Genomic DNA, 19,042 nt, shown 5'->3' with positions numbered 1-19,042 from the left:
CGCGAGAAGTATTATATATAAAGAAACGATTTTATTCGAACATTTATTTTTCTTTTAATATTGTTTTTTTCCGGTTAGCTGTCCTACTGGCTTCGTTAAAAAAGCCTTTTTATTATAAAAATATCTAGGGTTAGCACTTTATATGTAGAAATTAGAACATGAAAGCACAGGGTATACAGAGGCGTCACGAGCAAAAAACTATTTCCCTCTCTTTCGCACAAAACGAATTCAATAATTTTTTTTAACTGTATTTTATATACCTCTTCTCACCAAACAATTTCAAAATCAAACAAAAGCTGATTTTAGACTTTTTTAAATGTCAAAAGTGACACCTCTGTACACTTTGTGCTTGAAAGTCCTACAATTTCGAAAATAAAACAGATTGAAAAAACATTTTCTTACTCAGAATAAAATTGTGTTTTAGTTATATCGACATTTTACGAAAAGTCGGTAATATTATTTTTTGTTATTATGTACGTTTGTAACAATAACTATGTCCTTAAATTTTTCGACTTTTTTTGAGTTTTTCCGATTTATTTCGACTTCTATTTACCAATTTAACTTTTCGACTTTTTCTGCAAAATAGTTGATTTCCGATTTTCGAAACTAGGTTTAGAGAACCCTACCTTTTCTTACCTATAATTAGGGTTCTATAAATGACTTTCGAATAATCGAACAATCGACTTTTTGTCGAAAAAAGTCGAAGTCGACTATTTTGTTCCAAAAAAGTCGATAACTCGACTATCGTCTGTGAAAAAAGTCAAAAAGTCGACTTTGTTAATAAAAGTCGAAAGTCTGAAAGTCGAAAAAAGTCGATAAGTCGAAAAAAGTCGAAGAAAGTCGAAAAGTCGGAAAAAGTCGAAACTCGAAAATTTTCTACAATTTTCAAAGTCAAAAATAGTCGAAAATTTTAAAAAAGTGGAAAAAAGAGTCAAAAACTCTAAAATAGTTGGAAAAACTCGAAAAAGTCAAAAAATTGTCAAAAAAAAGTCGAAAGAAGTCGAAAAAAATCGAAAAGTTGGAAAAAGTCGAAAAGTCGAAAAAAGTCGGAAAAAGTCGAAAAAAGTCGAAAAGTCGAAAAAAGTCGAAAAAAGTCGGAAAAAGTCGGAAAAAGTCGAAAAGTCGACTATTTATAAAATACTTATGGTCGAAAAGTCGACTTTTAATTAAATAAAAAAGTCGAAAAATCGACTTTTCATAAAATGCAAATATTCGAAAAGTCGACTTTTAACTAAATGAAAAAAGTCGAAAAGTCGACTTTTCGTTTCAACTATAGAACCCTACCTATAATAGTCGACAGCTTTTATATATAATTCAAAGAAAAATGATTAATTTTTGTTTATTTCTTTAGGAATTATTTGTTTAAAGTAAAATCTCAATTAAAATCCACTAGATACTAAAAATTAAATTTAATAACACGATATTTGACTAACGTTTAGCTACTTATATTTATTTTAAACTAAAAATCATTAATAAATACTACTTTTAAACTTTGGCCGTTTCTTTTCTTATTTTCATTACAAATTAGAAAAATCTGGCAGCTTTAATTTCACAGCTCACAGCTTTTGATTATAACACAAATAAAAATTGCAAATATTTTGTTTATTTATTTAAGAAGTTGTTTGTTTAAAATAATAGATTAATTAAAAACAACAAACACAAACAATTTGCTACTCAAGTCAGTTATTTAACTATTTTTAAAAAAACTTTGGTAAAAAACGCATAATTGCCTAATAGTTCAAAGAACGACAATATGGCAACATGTTAACCCCAAATTTATTGATTAAAAAAGTGACGTTTGCGAATAGTAGTAGAAAAATTTTCCAATTCACAAAAATTACGGAATACAAAACGCAAGAAAATTTTAAAATTTACGGGCAAAATCTTAAGATTTAATAAAATTTTTTGCAAAATATTATTAAACGCAAGCTAAAGTTCTAAAGTGAGTTGAAATTGTGTTAGAAGAAGTAATAATTCCAGAGAAATTTCAAGTTGAAAATTTGCTATTGATGAAAATGTAAAGAAATTTTTGTTCTTGTGTGAAGAAATGAAAAAAAAGAAAGAAAATTTTAAGTGTTAATTATTTGAGCTTTACAAAAAGAAATGTTTATAATGCAATATGTGCATTTAATTAGAGAAGACTAAGTTTATTTTGCCTAATGAAGAAAAATATTTCTTTCATAATTTTTTTCTGGTTTTACTATCGTAATTTTTTTTTTTTTCGTTTATTAAAATATTTACGGGATACACATATAGTGCTGGTGCTGGCTCTGCCTGCGTTCGTTTTTCTCTGCTGCGTCGTGTTTTTTTTTATAACTTTTCATACATGGTACATGTAATTATTTCCTATAAGAAATTTGATGTTGTTAAATGGCCCAGGATTTCATTGCTATTGGAATATGTTTAGATTTGAGTGTGAGAATATTCATTCTATTATTATATGATTTAGAAGTTATAGAGCTAAATATATTAGGCCAGGAATCCATTTAACCAAAAGCCGGTAAAGTTATGGAAAGTCAATCTTGAACGGAATTTGTTCACATTCTGAAAATGTCAAAATTAACTGTGGAATTTCAAATTTAATAATATTTTGGAAGCTTTCAAAATTTAAACAAACATTTTCAATAAGACCTAGGTACATTTCGTTTTATAAATAAAAAATTGAATTATGGAAATATTTTTATTACAAAGTCAAGTTGACTTTTCTATAGAAAAGTTAAGTTATCGATTACTTTTGTATAGAAATGTCACTTTATTGATAAATTTTCAAGCTATTCATAACCTTTCTATAAAAAATTCAAGTTAACAATAACTTTTCTATGGAAAAGTCAAGTTATAGATAAGTTTCATATAAAAATATCAAGAATTTGATAACTTTCTATGGAAACGATAAGTTGTGGAGAAATTTTCTATATAAAAGTCATATTTTCGATAATTATTATTTAGAAAACTTAAGTTATCGATAACTATTCTTTATAAAAGTTAAATTAGCGATAATATTACTATGTATAAGTGAAAAAATCGATAATATCTCTATAGAGAAGTCTTGATATCGATAACTTTTCTATAGAAAAGTCAAGTTATCGACAATTTTTCAATAGACTAATGAAGTTATTGATAGCTTCTCTTTAGAAATATCACAATATCGATAACTTTTTAATAAAAAAAGTCAGTCATCTTTATACAGTTCATCTGTATACAGTTCTAATTATTGACAAATTTTCTGTAGAAAGTAATACTTATCGAACAAAATCTTTTTGTTCTTTTATTTAATAAAAAAATATCTCCAAACTCAAACACGAAAATAGCAATCTACTATTTTTGAAAGCAGAGCAGCAAAACGAACAACTTTAACGAAATAATAACCATTAATAAAAATCTACAAATCAGAAACCTAAAGCTGAATAAAAAGTAGCTGAAGAACGAAGAGCAGCAGCAGAACGAGAAAAAAAGGCAACAACAACTACAAAAAAAACATCATCAACATCATCCTCATCATCAACACTACATAACCAGCACACTCAGTGGAAAGAAAGGTGGTGGTGGGAGTTAAGGCAATAACAACAATAACTACACGAAAAACAAACGCAAACGCAATAGAAAGGAAGAAGAAAACAGTACGAGAATATAACACGAGAAACACTATAGAAAAAAAAACTTTTTTATACGGGCGCCCAGTAGTACAACAAAAATAATAGCAACACTGAGCAGGAAAAAAAAAAGAAAATTCCAACAAACTAAAAGGCGACAACAAGAACAACAAAAGAATCCAAAGACTCCCGACAAACAGAAAACAACAACCCATTGGCAAATAGAAAACACAACAAAAACTGGAGCACTAAAAGCATACGTTTCAATCCCTATCATTTAAGGAATACATACTCAAAAAAAAAAAAATAAAAGAAAGAAAACACTTTAAAAATTTAGAGCTCCTCACCGGGTTTTGTACTTTCTTTAATTCTAGACAAAAGCTCCCGGAATACAATAAATACAATAGGCCCAAGTGTGTCGTCATATATTTTTATAGTTGTACGTCACTGTTCGTTCTTCTTCTGTACGCAGAGAACTTAAACAAATTTAAGTGCATTGGCCTAATTTCAAAAACTAAAAAAAAACTGCATAAAAGTATAGACAAAAAAAAAAAGACATAGTTTTCTTCCATCAACTCGCATTTGCTGTAACAACTAACTTACTAATTCTTTATACGACTGGTTGCTTATTTTGTAAATCAAAATCGTTGCCACCGCCAGTAGTATTAGTAAAAATTCCACAATGAATCCAGCTACAGATCCCTGGGTTATAACCCAACGTGAAAAATTGAAATATCAAGAACAATTTAAGGCTTTGCAACCGCAAAATGGTTTCGTTACCGGTGCCCAAGCCAAAGGTTTCTTTTTACAATCTCAATTGCCGCCTTTGATACTTGGTCAAATATGGTGAGTCATAATACTTTTTTAATTATTATTTACATTATGTTGTAGTTACTTAAGAAGTTGTTTATGTTTGTCGTTTTAATTTTTATTTAACTATTTTTAGGGCTTTTAGAACTGTAATTATTTGTAAAATAAGTTAGGGAAGAGGTGCTATATTTATTTGTTATTTCAAACTAATAATTATTTAATACTAATTGGAGTGTTGAAGAACTACTTTAAATTTATGTACATTAGTGTTTTCGTGAGTTTCAAAATCCTAATCCAGTATACATTCCAATTAGATTTTATTATGACATTGGAATTTTTTATTAAATGCAGGTTAAAATTTCAGACATACATCATTATTTGTTTTATAAACGACTTTCTGATTTAATTTCTATGATTTATTTTAAAACTTCTCCACAGAAATTAGGAATTAAATTAGAAGTATTTCGTTAGTAAAAATCCAAGAATTTATAAATTTATTTTAAACTTTTCTATAGAAAAGTATTGATATCGTCATGTTATCGATAACTTTTCTATAGAAAACTCATGATATCATCAAGTTATTGATAACTTTTCTATAGAAAAGTCAAGTTATCGATAACTTTTCTTTAGAAAAGTCAAGTTATCGATAACTTTTCTATAGAAAAGTCAAGTTATCGATAACTTTTCTATAGAAAAGTCAAGTTATCGATAACTTTTCTATAGAAAAGTCAAGTTATAGATAACTTTTCTATAGAAAAGTCAAGTTATCAATAACTTTTCTATAGAAAAGTCAAGTTATCGATAACTTTTCTATAGAAAAGTCAAGTTATCGATAACTTTTCTATAGAAAAGTCAAGTTATCGATAACTTTTCTATATAAAAGTCAAGTTATCGATAACTTTTCTATATAAAAGTCAAGTTATCGATAACTTTTCTATAGAAAAGTCAAATTATCGATAACTTTTCTATAGAAAAGTCAAATTATCGACAACTTTTCTATAGAAAAGTCAAATTATCGATAACTTTTCTATAGAAAAGTCAAATTATCGATAACTTTTCTATAGAAAAGTCAAATTATCGATAACTTTTCTATAGAAAAGTCAAATTATCGATAACTTTTCTATAGAAATGTCAAGTTACCGATAACTTTTCTATAGAAAAGTCAAGTTATCGATAACTTTTCTATATAAAAGTCAAGTTATCGATTACTTTTCTATATAAAAGTCAAGTTATCGATAACTTTTCTATATAAAAGTCAAGTTATCAATAACTTTTCTATAGAAAACCCAAATTATCAATAACTTTTCTATAGAAAACCCAAATTATCAATAACTTTTCTATAGAAAACCCAAATTATCAATAACTTTTCTATAGAAAACCCAAATTATCGATAACTTTTCTATATAAAAGTCAAATTATCGATAACTTTTCTATAGAAAAGTCAAATTATCGATAACTTTTCTATAGAAAAGTCAAGTTATCGATAACTTTTCTATAGAAAAGTCAAGTTATCGATAACTTTTCTATAGAAAAGTCAAGTTATCGATAACTTTTCTATAGAAAAGTCAAGTTATCGATAACTTTTCTATAGAAAAGTCAAGTTATCGATAACTTTTCTATAGAAAAGTCAAGTTATCGATAACTTTTCTATAGAAAAGTCAAGTTATCGATAACTTTTCTATAGAGTAAGTTATCGATAACTTTTCTATATAAAAGTCAAGTTATGGATAACTTTTCTATAGAAAAGTCAAGTTATCGATAACTTTTCTATAGAAAAGTCATGTTATCGATAATTTTTTTATAGAAAAGTCAAGTTATCGATAACTTTTCTATAGAAAAGTCAAGTTATCGATAACTTTTCTTTAGAAAAGTCAAGTTATCGATAACTTTTCTATAGAGAAAGTTATCGATAACTTTTCTATATAAAAGTCAAGTTATGGATAACTTTTCTATAGAAAAGTCAAGTTATCGAAAATTTTTCTATAGAAAAGTCAAGTTATCGATAACTTTTCTATAGAAAAGTCATGTTATCGATAAGTTTTTTATAGAAAAGTCAAGTTATCGATAACTTTTCTTTAGAAAAGTCAAGTTATCGATAACTTTTCTTTAGAAAAGTCAAGTTATCGATAACTTTTCTATAGAAAAGTCAAGTTATCGATTATTTTTCTATAGAAAGTCAAGCTATCGATAACTTTTGTATACAAAAGTCAATTTATCGATAACTTTTCTATACAGAAGTCAATTTATCGATAACTTTTCTAAAGAAAAATCAAGTTATCGATATTTTATATTTTATTACAGAAAACGTGAGTTATTTTAAAGTTTTCTTTTAAAATTTCCTTTAGACCTAAATAAATCACATTTATTTAGGGCTGTGTTTTCTTATGACAGTTTAATAACTCTTTGTTAATGCCTTCAAGGGTTAAGACTTATTTTAAGCGTATGTTAAATTGATTTTTTTTTATTATTTTTAAACGTTTGTGACTGTTTGAAGTTCATAAAAAACAACTTTTCCTGTAGTACATTGAAATGACAGCAACTCTAACATGTTGTTGTTTTTATTATATCTAAATTGTGGGGAAAACAAGTATAAATCCTGGCATTTTACCAAACAAATAGAAGTTTTCTTTTTATACATTTTTTTTGCATGTCTTTTAAAACTTTATGTAGCATATTTTAATATTTTATTGATTATTCATAAATTTTCTAAAGTTTATTGTTTTGCAGTTTATTTGCTGCATTATTTATTAAAAAAATAAAATGTAATCATAAATTATTAAATATTTGACTTATTTATCTGTTTGTCATATGGGCAAACTTAATGATGATTAAATCATAATGTAAAATGGGGCGTTTTTAGAGATTAATATTTACATATTTATCGAAAACTTATCATTTAAGAGAATATATAAAATTCTATATTTGTTCTATTAATAGTTTGTCAAAGTTATAATACATCTTGTTTCACTCAATTTTCCCTATAAAAAAACAAGTATAAATTTTAATTTATGGTACTTCGCGTTTTTATTAAATTTCCTTTTCATTCATACGTTTGCGGTTAATAAAACAATTATTTACAGTTGAAATGTTATGAAAAGATCTTTTTAATTTGTTTATTTATTATATAAAAAAGAACACTCTTTTATATGCATATACATACATACATATTCCATATAGTATTAAATGGCATTGCATCTATTCATTTAAAAATCTGTTTGTTCATTTTAAATTCTTAATTTCAAGTAGTTTTAAAGATTTTTTTAGTATAATTGAGAGTTTCCTTTGGAAAAATAAGAGCTTTCAAAAGAATTTTTATAGAAAAATAAAATTATCGATAACTTTTCTATAGATAAGTCAAGTTATTAATAACTTTTCCATAGAAAAGTCAAGTTAACGATAACTTTTCTATAAAAAAGTCAAGTTAGCGATAACTTTTCTTTAGAAAAGTCAAGTTATCGATAACTTTTCTATAGAAAAGTCAAGTTATCGATAACTTTTCTATAGAAAAGTCAAGTTATCGATAACTTTTCTATAGAAAAGTCAAGTTATCGATAACTTTTCTATAGAAAAGTCAAGTTATCGATAACTTTTCTATAGAAAAGTCAAGTTATCGATAACTTTTCTATAGAGAAGTCAAGTTATCGATAACTTTTCTATAGAAAAGTCAAGTTATCGATGACTTTTCTATAGAAAAGTCAAGTTATCGATAACTTTTCTATAGAAAAGTCAAGTTATCGATAACTTTTGTATATAAAAGTCAAGTTATTGATAACTTTTCTATAGAAAAGTCAAGTTATCGATAACTTTTCCATAGAAAAGTCACGTTATCGATAACTTTTTTATAGAAAAGTCAAGTTATCGATAACTTTTCTATAGAAAAGTCAAGTTATCGATAACTTTTCTATAGAAAAGTCAAGTTATCGATAACTTTTCTATAGCAAAATCAACTTATCGATAATTTTTCTATAGAAAAGTCAAGTTATCGATAACTTTTCTATATAAAAGTCAAGTTATTGAAAACTTTTCTATAGAAAAGTCAAGTTATTGATGACTTTTCTATAGAAAAGTCAAGTAATCGATAACTTTTCTATAGAAAAGTTAAGTTTTCGATAACTTTTCTATGAAAAAGTCAACTTATCGATAACTTTTCTATAGAAAAGTCAATTTATCGATTATTTTTCTGTTCTATAGAAAAGAGATAACTTTTCTATAGAAAAGACAAGTTATCGATAACTTTTCTATAGAAAAGATAAGTTATCGATAACTTTTCTATAAAAAAGTCAAGATATCGATAACTTTTCTATAAAAAAGTCAAGATATCGATAACTTTTCTATAAAAAAGTTAAGATATCCATAACTTTTCTATAGAAAAGTCTAGTTATCGATAACTTTTCTATGGAAAAGACTAACGAGACGATAGAAAAATTCAAGTTATCGCTAATTTTTCAAGATATCTATAACTTGAATTTTTTGCCATTTTTCCTTTTGAATAGAGAATATTAAACTTTACAGATTTTTTTGCTTTAGATTTTTAATTTTTTCTCGTGACATTTTTTGTTTCAATTGAAACGAGTTCTTATCATTATATTTATTTATTTAAACACAAATGTGTGAATCATTTCATATTTCGCCCACTTTTTGTTTTATTTTGTTAAAAAGATGCTGATAATACTTATTTATTTATAATTGTGTGTTTTTTTTTTTTTTCTTATATTCTATACACAGGGCTTTGGCTGATACGGATTCTGATGGCAAAATGAATATTAATGAGTTTAGTATTGCATGTAAACTAATAAATTTAAAATTACGCGGCATGGAGGTACCTAAAGCTTTGCCTCCCACACTATTGGTCTCGTTGACATCGATGGGTACAACACCCACTCTAACGCCAACAGGCGCCGGCAGTCTAAGTCCTTTAGATCCTCTTAAGAGTGTAGCAGGTTCAGTGAAGCCGGAAATACCACCAGCGCCAATGACAAATGTAGCAATGGCAGCAGCTTCTGTACCAACAGCTGCTCCCATCGCTCCCATGGCCGGTGCTGTACCCATAGTACCTGGTATGGTACCCGGTACATTGCCCGGTATTGTACCACAGGCTAGTATGGCTCCTGCCGCCATGACTGGTATACCACCCATGCAGCAAGTGGCTGGTGCAGTACCCGTAATGCCGTCAGCAATGATACCGGCAGCAACTGGCGTTCCTGGTGTTGCAGGCGTAGCAGGAATGCCGGTAGTTACTCAGCCGGGTGCTATGCCAGCTGTTCCCATGATGCCTGGCATGGTACCTGGTGTAGTTCCTGGTATGCCTGGTGTTCCTGGCGTTATGCCAACGGCCGCAGTACCTGGTATACCACCACCAGTTCCTGCAGCTCCAAAGCTGGTAACGCCACCCACGGCTAATGAACCTAAAGTCACACCACCAACCAGTAATCCTCCCAGTCGTAGTATGTCCATTTCAGAAAGAGCTCCTTCTCTAGAATCACCGTAAGTTTCTTATATTAAAAAAACAATAAAAAACAATTAATTCATTTATCTCTTAATTGCAGACAAGCCGAATGGGCGGTTAAGGCTCCCGCCAAGCGTAAATATACTCAAGTTTTCAATGCCACCGATCGTAATCGTACTGGCTACTTGACTGGTGTTCAAGCTCGTGGTATTTTAGTACAAAGTAAATTACCTCAAGCTACTTTGGCACAAATTTGGACTCTGTCCGATTTGGATAGTGATGGTCGTCTAAGTTGTGATGAATTTATTTTGGCCATGTTTTTGTGTGACAAGGCCATGACTGGTGAAAAGATACCACCAACTTTACCGCTGGATTGGATACCACCAAGTTTTCGTAAAGCCAAATCACGTACAAGTTCAGTATCGGGTGCTGGCTCTAGGCCTGGCTCCCAGCCCTCTTCCAGACATGCTTCGGTATCTTCACAAGGCGCTGCCGATGATCCTTTAGCAGGTTTGCCTCAAAGTAGGAACTTTCTTTTATTATTTCTCTTATAAGTTCTTTAAAACGAATTGAAATTTTTCTAACATTTCTCACCCGCAATCTTACTAAATTGTTGTAAATTTCTTGCAGCTTCCTTTGAAGATAAACGCAAAGAAAACTTTGACAAAGGCCAGGCTGAGCTGGATAGACGACGTAAGCTGTTACAGGATCAGCAACGCAAAGAGAAAGAAGAACGTGAACGTAAAGAACGAGAAGAAGCGGAAAAACGTGAAAAAGCTCGTTTGGAAGCGGAACGTAAACAACAAGAAGAATTGGAACGGCAGTTGCAAAAGCAACGTGAATTGGAACTCGAAAGAGAAGAACAACGAAAACGTGAACTAGAAGCCAAAGAAGCAGCCAGAAAGTAAATTTAAATAGATTTTTTTTGTTTAAAGCAATATTAATTTTTCTACTTTTAAAAGGGAACTTGAAAAGCAACGTCTGTTGGAATGGGAGCAGGCACGCATTGCTGAATTGAATTCTCAAAAGCAACGCGAACAAGAGCGTGTTTTAAAACAAAAAGCCCACAATACACAACTTAATGTGGAATTAAGCACTTTAAATGAAAAGGTTAGCTGTTGATTTTACATTTTAATTGATTTTTATTCAAATTATTCGTATGTTTTTTAGATTAAAGATCTTTCTCAAAAAATTTGCGAGACACGTGCTGGTGTCACTAATGTTAAGTCTGTCATTGATGGCATGCGTTCACAACGTGATACCTCAATGTCTGATATGTCCCAGTTGAAGGCTCGTATTAAAGAACAAAATGCTAAACTTTTGCAATTGACTCAAGAGCGTGCTAAGTGGGATGCTAAAGCTAAGGCTGCTTCTATTTCTGGAGATGTGGGTCAACAGGAACAGTTGACCGCTGCGTTTGCTAATAAACAAGTAAGGAAACGTGAATGCCATATTATCGAAAACAATGAAAAGGTCGAGTTATCGGTAACTTTTCAATAGTTATTGATGATTTTCCAAAGAAATGTTATGGATAACTTTTCTATAGAAAAGTCAAGTTATCGTTAACTTTTCTATAGAAAAATTAAGTTATTGATAACTTTTCTATAGAAAAGTCAAGTTATCGATGACTTTTCTACAGAAAAGTGAAGTCGAGTTATCGGTAACATTTCAATAGTTATTGATGATTTTCCAAACAAAAGTTATGGATAACTTTTCTATAAAAAAGTCAAGTTATCGTTTACTTTTCTATAGAAAAATCAAGTTATTGACAACTTTTCTATAGAAAATTCAAGTTATCGATAACTTTTCTACAGAAAAGTCAAGTTATCGATAACTTTTCTATAGAAAAGTCAAATTATCGATATCTTTTCTATGAATAAGTCAAGTTATCGATAACTTTTCTAAAGAAAAGTCAAGTTATAGTTAACTTTTGTAAAAAAAAGTCAATATTCTATAGAAAAATCAAGTTATCGATAAGTTTGCTATAGAAAAGTCGACATCGATGTCTTTTTTATAGAACGTCAACTTATCGATATTTGTAAAAGCCAAAATATCGATCACTCACTATATCGATAACTTTTCTATAGAAAAGTTAAGTTATCGATAACTTTTCGCCAAGAAAATTCTACAAATTTTAATTCTTCTTGTTCCCAGATCATTATTAAACAACTCAAAGACAAAGTCGAAAATATACGCAAAGAAATCGAATCGAAAAAGGAAGATATTAATTCTCACGATATAACCGTAACCGAAGTCAAAACCGAACTATCCGATCTTATAACAAAATGTGAAGAACTCTATGCGGATTACGACAAACAACGTACCCAAATACTCGAAATGAAATACAATAAGAAAAATGAAAATGTCACAGCAGCTACCTCTGCCTGGGATACAGGCTCAGCATGGGGTGCTACCACAACATCGAGTATTGATCAATATGCTGGAATGACAAATGATAATAGTGCCGATCTAACAGCAGAACCGGTTGCAAATGCAGTGGACACTAGCGGTCCAGCGCCTGAAGGTTTTGTTAAATATCGTGCCGTGTATGAATTTTCAGCACGTAATGCTGATGAAATATCCTTTGTTCCTGGCGATATAATATTTGTGCCGTTGGAACAAAATGCTGAGCCTGGTTGGTTGGCTGGTGAAATAAATGGTCATACGGGTTGGTTCCCCGAAACATATGTGGAAAAAATGGACGAAGAAGCGGGCATAACGGCGACAACACAAGACTTTACAGCACAAGATTCGTACAATGATAATAGTCAACAGTATGGGTAAGGATGGAAAGAAGAAATGTTAAAAATTAAAGGCGTTTATAGGAATGATTTTTTCTTTTATTAGAACAACAACCGCCGATACCACACAAGCTGTGGAGGCTCCTACAGACACATATAATGGCGATGTTGAATATTATATAGCCGCTTATCCTTATGAATCAGCTGAAGCCGGAGACTTAACCTTTAGCGCCGGTGAAATGGTGATGGTAATTAAGAAAGAAGGTGACTGGTGGACGGGTACAATAGGCAATCGCACTGGCATGTTTCCCTCAAATTATGTACAAAAGGCGGATGTAGGCGGTTCAGCGGCCATCACCAGTACAGAAACTGACATGACATCAGCCTATGATGATACCTTTAAGGTAAGTATACCCCGTTTGAATGTAGTAAGAGTTTTTTTTGGTTGATGTGTTAATGAATCATCATGACTAACCAATATAATGTTGTTTGTATGCAAATAAAGAAAGAACACGATAACTTGCAAAGAAAACTTGAGCAGCAACAAGAAAACAAACAATTTTTGCAATAAACTCACACATACATTTACATTCATTACAATTAAATCCTCCTCCTAATCGTAAATTCCAAACATTTTTGTGTTTCTCTCTGTCTCTCTCTCTCTCATTTCCTACTCTAGGATAATACCTTTAATGGCAATGCTCAAAATCAAATAACCTCTGACATTGCGGCCAGCCCAGCTTTGCAAGATCAACAATTAGACCAGCAATCGCCATTAACCAATGATATGCCACCTGCTGCTTCTGCTACTGACCTGTATGCCGCCGATACGAAATCAGCATCGGCTGCTGCCGCTGCTGCCGAAGAAACACGTACAAATGAAGAGCTGGACACGGAAGTATCACAAATAAATACCCAATCGAATAATAAGACACAATCAACTGAACCTGCAGAATCTTTTAGTCGTCCCATGTCACGTACTTCTTCCATGACTCCAGTAATTAAAACAAATTTTTATTTTTTTTTTTCTTCTTGTACTTCTAACTATTGTACCGTAATCAAACATATCTTATGGTTTTCGTATCTATTTATCTAAATGTATTTCTATTGCTTCTACGTTTTTGTGTAATGCTTTCTTATGTTTTAGTTTTCAATAATTTTTATCTAATTTTTCTTTTTAAATGTTTCCTAAACTAAGTATTCTAAAGTGTTTTTAAGTTTGTTTAAAGTTGATTTTAATTTTATGTTTCTACATTTCTCTAACTTTCGTCTAGGGTATGCGAGCTAAACGTTCGGAAATAGCACAAGTTATTGCTCCCTATGAGGCTACCAGCAGTGAACAGCTTTCTTTAACCCGTGGTCAATTGATAATGATACGCAAAAAGACCGATTCCGGTTGGTGGGAAGGTGAACTACAAGCTAAGGGCCGACGAAGACAAATTGGTTGGTTCCCTGCTACGTTTGTTAAGGTGTTGCAGGGTGGTCGCAATAGTGGTCGTAATACTCCAGTCTCCGGCAGTCGCATCGAAATGACTGAAACGATTTTGGGTAAGCGAAAGTTTTAAGTTAATACAGAAAATTTGAAAATTATTTGTTTTAAAAAATCTCATTGTCACACAACAAATTCTCTCTTTTGAGAGTTTTTCTATAAAAATGTTTCTATAGAGGAGTCAAGTTATCGATAACTTTATCATAGAAAATTCAAGTTATAGATAACTATTTTATAGAAATGTCAAGTTATCGATAACTTCTCTATAGAAATGTCAAGTTATAGAAAAGTCAAGTTATCGATAACTTTTCTATAGAAGAGTCAAGTTATCGAGAACTTTTCTATAGAAAAGTCAAGTTATCCATAACTTTTCTATAGAAAAGTCAAGTTATGGAGAACTTTTCTATAGAAAATTCAAGTTATCGATAGCTTTTCTATAGAAAATTCAAGTTATCGATAACTTTTCTATAGAAAAGTCAAGTTATCGATAACTTCTTTATATAAATGTCAAGTTATAGAAAAGTCAAGTTATCGATAACTTTTCTATAGAAAAGTCAAGTTATCGATAAATTTTCTATAGAAAAGTCAAGTTATGGAGAACTTTTCTATAGAAAAGTCAAGTTATCGATAACTTTTCTATAGAAAAGTCAAGTTATCGGTAACTTTTCTATAGAAAAGTCAAGTTATGGATAACTTTTCTATAGAAAATTCATGTTATCGATAACTTTTCTATAGAAAAGTCAAGTTATTGATATCTTTTCTATAGAAAAGTCAAGTTATCGATAATTTTTCTATAGAAAAGTCAAGTTATCGGTAACATTTCTATAGAAAAATCAAGTTATCTATAACCTTTGTTTAGAAAAGTCAAGTTATCGATAAATTTTCTTTAGAAAAGTCAAGTTATCGATAAATTTTCTATAGAAAAGTCAAGTTATCAATAACTTCTATAGAAAAGTCAAGTTGTCGATAACTTTTCTATAGAAAAGTCAAGTTATCGATAACTTTTCTATAGAAAAGTCAAGTTATCGTTGACTTTTCTATAGAAAAGTCAAGTTATCTTTAACTTTTCTATAGAAAAGTTAAGTTATCGATAAGTTTTCTATAAAAAGTCAAGTTATCGATAACTTTTCTCTAGAAAAGTCAAGTGATCGATAAGTTTTCTATAAAAAAGTCAAATTATCTATAACTTTTTTTTTCTATAAAAAAGTCAAATAATCGATAACTTTTTTATAGAAAAAGTAATGTTATCGATAACTATTCTATAGAAAAAGTCAAGTTATCGATAACTATTCTATAGATTGCCTTTTTCGAAAAGAAAAAAAAAATAAACAATTTCCACGCTTCTCTTCTATTTTACAGATAAAGTTATTGCTCTGTATCCCTACAAAGCACAAAACGATGATGAATTATCGTTTGACAAAGATGATATTATAAGTGTATTGGGTCGTGATGAACCCGAATGGTGGCGCGGTGAATTGAATGGTTTAACAGGTCTATTCCCTAGCAATTATGTGGGTCCCTTCGTAACGTCCGGTAAGCAAGTCAATGGCAAATAAAAATGTTTTATACAAATTACTTGTAACTCAACAACAAATGCCGCCCTCTTGAAAACCTATCAACCAAACAAACAATTAAACCTATTATTTAAATTACTCCTCAATGTGCTTTAAGTATTTTAACAATAATGCTCTCTCAATTTTTTACATGCAAAACATAATTATAAATTGTTGTTAATTATATACAGTTAGTTTTTCTACTAGTAATTTACATATATATTTTTTTTTTGGTCTTTTGATAATTATGTTGTATGTTGTTTTCTGATCTGATATTTAAAACAAAACATTCCGTTTATTATTGTTTTTTTCTTCTTTTGTTTATTTTAAGTTTTGTTAAATTTATCCAAAATTTTTTAAAAATTTAAATTGAAATGAAATTTCTTTAAATTTAAGCTTTATATATTTTTTTATTTCTTTTCGTAGTTTAGTTAGTCAAGTCTTTTATTTTCTTTTCATTTATTCTCATACATTTTTGTATTCTTTATTTAAAAATTATTATTGTTAAACAAATTAAAAAAAAAAATACTTTATTAAAGTACATTTTACATTTTGTATTCAACTTTATTTAGTATGTAATAACTTTTTAGTGGAATTAAGTTTAATTATTCTTTAAAACAAATCAGTGTTTTACTTTTATTTTGTTTTATTTTTTTCCTAAACTCTCTTCTCATATTGAAATATTGTCTGTATAGTATTTGATTTTTTTCTTATATTAAGTTTTCTTCGTTTATTATAATTTAATTAAATTAATTATTGATTTAATTACCAGTTGCCAATGTGTGTGTGTAAATATATTTATATGTATGTGTATTTAATTATAAAATCGCAATTATTATTTTTTAAATTGAATTTTTTCTGTTTTTCAATTTTTTTTATTTTCTAATTAGTATAAAAAAATTGATTTAATTTAATAAAAAATTATACCTTTTTATTGAAATTTTTTGTTGTTTTTTAAATTTATTTTTACACTTCATTTAACGTTTGTTTACAAAGAAAAGTGCAAAACGTAAACACTGAGCGGTTCACATACGTATAATTGATATTATTGAAATAAATATTACGTATACGTATTTGAAATAACATCAATCTGTTTGCCCTCATTTTAAGGAATATAAATATTTTTGAAATTATTCCTTTAACTACTAAACATTCTAACATTTAATCAAAACCAACTCCCTTATATTTCCAGGAAATGTATAACAAGTTATGGCAGCACCCGCTTATTAAGGTAGATCTACGTAAAAAACAACAAATAAAAGAAAATTACAACTGTATTTAAAATTTATTAAAATACATAACAACAAACAAAACACATTTAAAACAAAAAAACCCCAAAACTTATTTATAAAAGCATTAGACCACAAAGTAAAAACAACAAATATGAATTGTATGAAATTAGAAAAGTAAAGAAAAAAAAAATATAGGAAAACCGAGTTACAAGTTTCATTAACCTCCCGCAAAGCAAAAATTATACTGAAATAATATTCGTACTTATAAATACGAACATTATTATAAAGTAAAACCGCAAAGTTTTTTGAAATTTGTTTTCAAGCAAAAACAAAAAAGTATTAAATTAGTGCAAGAGTATTAGAAAATATTTGATAGAATTTAAAAGATTTGCAAGAGACCGCTAAGAAAGAAATATTGTTATTGAAACTTAAAATATGGCATACTTTTAGGAGATTGTTTTTCTTTCGCAAATGAATGCCTAAAGTTTTTTCTGTTTACGGGTTTCTTTGATAATATTTCCTAGAGGATGTTGTTGTTTGGAGTAGTTTATAAATCTTTAAGCTAATAGTTTAAAATTTATAATTATTATAATCAACATTATGACAACAATAACATTAATATTAGCAGCAATACCTAATAAATAGCTAAATAAAGGGAAGAGTTACAGAGAAAACTTCCTTTAAAAGGATTTGAAGGTAGTGAAGTTATTGATAACTTTTTTATAGAAAAATCAAGTTATCGATTACTTTTTTACGGAAAAGTCTAAATATCGATATCTTTTCTACAGGAAAGTCTAGATATCGATAAATTTTCAATAGAAAAGTCTAAATATCTATAACTTTCTTATAGAAAGATCAAGTTGTCGACCACTTTTCAATAGAAAGGTAAAGTTATCGATAACATTTCTATAAAAAAGTACAGTTATCGACAACTTTTCTATAAAAAAGTCAAGTTATCGGAAACTTTTCTATAAAAATGTCATGCTATCGATAACTTTTCTATAAAAAAGTCATGTTATCGCTAACTTTTTTCAAATTATCTATAACTTTTCTATGGAAAAATCAAGTTATCGATAAATTTTCTAGAGAAAAATGAAATTATCGATAACTTTTCTCTAGAAAAGTCAAGTTATCGATAACTTTTCTATAGAAAAGTCACGTTATCGATAACTTTTCTATAGAAAAGTCAAGTTATCGATAACTTTTCTAGAAAAAAGTCAAATTATTGATAGAAGTTTTCTATAGAAAAGTCAAGTTATTGATAACTTTTCTATAAAAATAATATCGATAACTTTTCTATAGAAAAGTTGGATATCTAAATCTTTTCTATAGAATAGTTAGGTTATTGATAACTTTTCTATAGAAAAGTCAAGTTATCGATAACTTTTCTATAGAAAAGTCTATAGAGAAGTCAAGTTATCTATAGAAAAGTCAAATTATCGATAATTTGTCTATAGAAAAGACAATAGAAAAGTTAAGTTATCGATAGCTTTGTGCAGAAAAGTCTAGATACCGATAACTTTTCTAAGGAAAGTCTATATATCTATAGAATAGTCAAGTAATCCACAACTTTTCTATAGAAAAGTCTATTTATTGATAACTTTACTGTAAAAAAGTTTAGATATCGATAAATTTTTTGTAGGATATTCCAGATATCGATAACTTTTCTATAGGAAATTCTAAATATCGATAACTTATCAGGAAACTCAATGTATCTATAGAAATGTCAAGTTATCGATAACTTTTCTTTAGAAAAGTATATTTATCGATAATTTTTCTGTAGAAAGGTCTAGTTATCGATAACTTTCTTATAGGAAAATCTGGAATCGATAAGTTTTTTGTAGAAAAGTCAAGTTATCGACCTTTTTCTTTACAAAAATCTAGTTATTGATAACTTTTCGATAGAAAATTCAAATTATCGATAACTTTTCTAGGGAAAAATCAAGTTATCGATAACTTTTCTAGAGAAAAATCAAGTTATCGATAACTTTTCTAGAGAAAAATAAAGTTATCGATAACTTTTCTATAGATAAGTCAAGTTATCGATAACTCTTTTATAGAAAAGTGAAGTTATCGATAACTTTTCAACAGAAAATTCAAATTATCGATAACTTTTCTAGAGAAAAATCAAGTTATCGATATCTTTTCTAGAGAAAAATCAAGTTATCGATATCTTTTCTA

General features: G+C 28.8%; 1 protein-coding gene across 8 annotated transcripts; it reads left to right on the top strand.

The window, feature by feature from the left end:
* The first annotated feature begins 1,786 nt into the window (after positions 1–1,786).
* LOC119609822 (intersectin-1) lies at positions 1,787–17,051 on the top strand. 8 transcript variants are annotated; one of them, XM_037964781.1, is made up of 13 exons: positions 1,787–1,942; positions 3,309–4,436; positions 9,126–9,884; positions 9,947–10,368; positions 10,477–10,750; positions 10,809–10,956; positions 11,017–11,277; positions 12,001–12,626; positions 12,694–12,991; positions 13,267–13,584; positions 13,862–14,135; positions 15,436–15,609; positions 16,822–17,051. In XM_037964781.1, exons 2-13 carry the CDS (start codon positions 4,273–4,275, stop codon positions 16,830–16,832), a joined length of 3,729 nt encoding a protein of 1,242 aa, XP_037820709.1. In that variant the 5' UTR covers positions 1,787–1,942; positions 3,309–4,272; the 3' UTR covers positions 16,833–17,051. The 8 variants fall into 8 exon arrangements, with proteins under 8 accessions (XP_037820709.1, XP_037820711.1, XP_037820704.1 ...); XM_037964783.1 differs by lacking the exon at positions 16,822–17,051 and having other exon boundaries at positions 9,947–10,356; positions 15,436–16,569; XM_037964776.1 differs by lacking the exon at positions 16,822–17,051 and having other exon boundaries at positions 15,436–16,569.
* Positions 17,052–19,042: the final 1,991 nt, after the last annotated feature.

This window comes from Lucilia sericata, unplaced genomic scaffold (assembly GCF_015586225.1).
Source record: "Lucilia sericata isolate MDLA Ls3-8-SP2 unplaced genomic scaffold, ASM1558622v1 Contig001064F_arrow, whole genome shotgun sequence".
Lineage (NCBI taxonomy): Eukaryota > Metazoa > Arthropoda > Insecta > Diptera > Calliphoridae > Lucilia > Lucilia sericata.
Note: the sequence above shows the minus strand (reverse complement) of the source record. Positions and strands in the feature narration are given on the sequence as shown.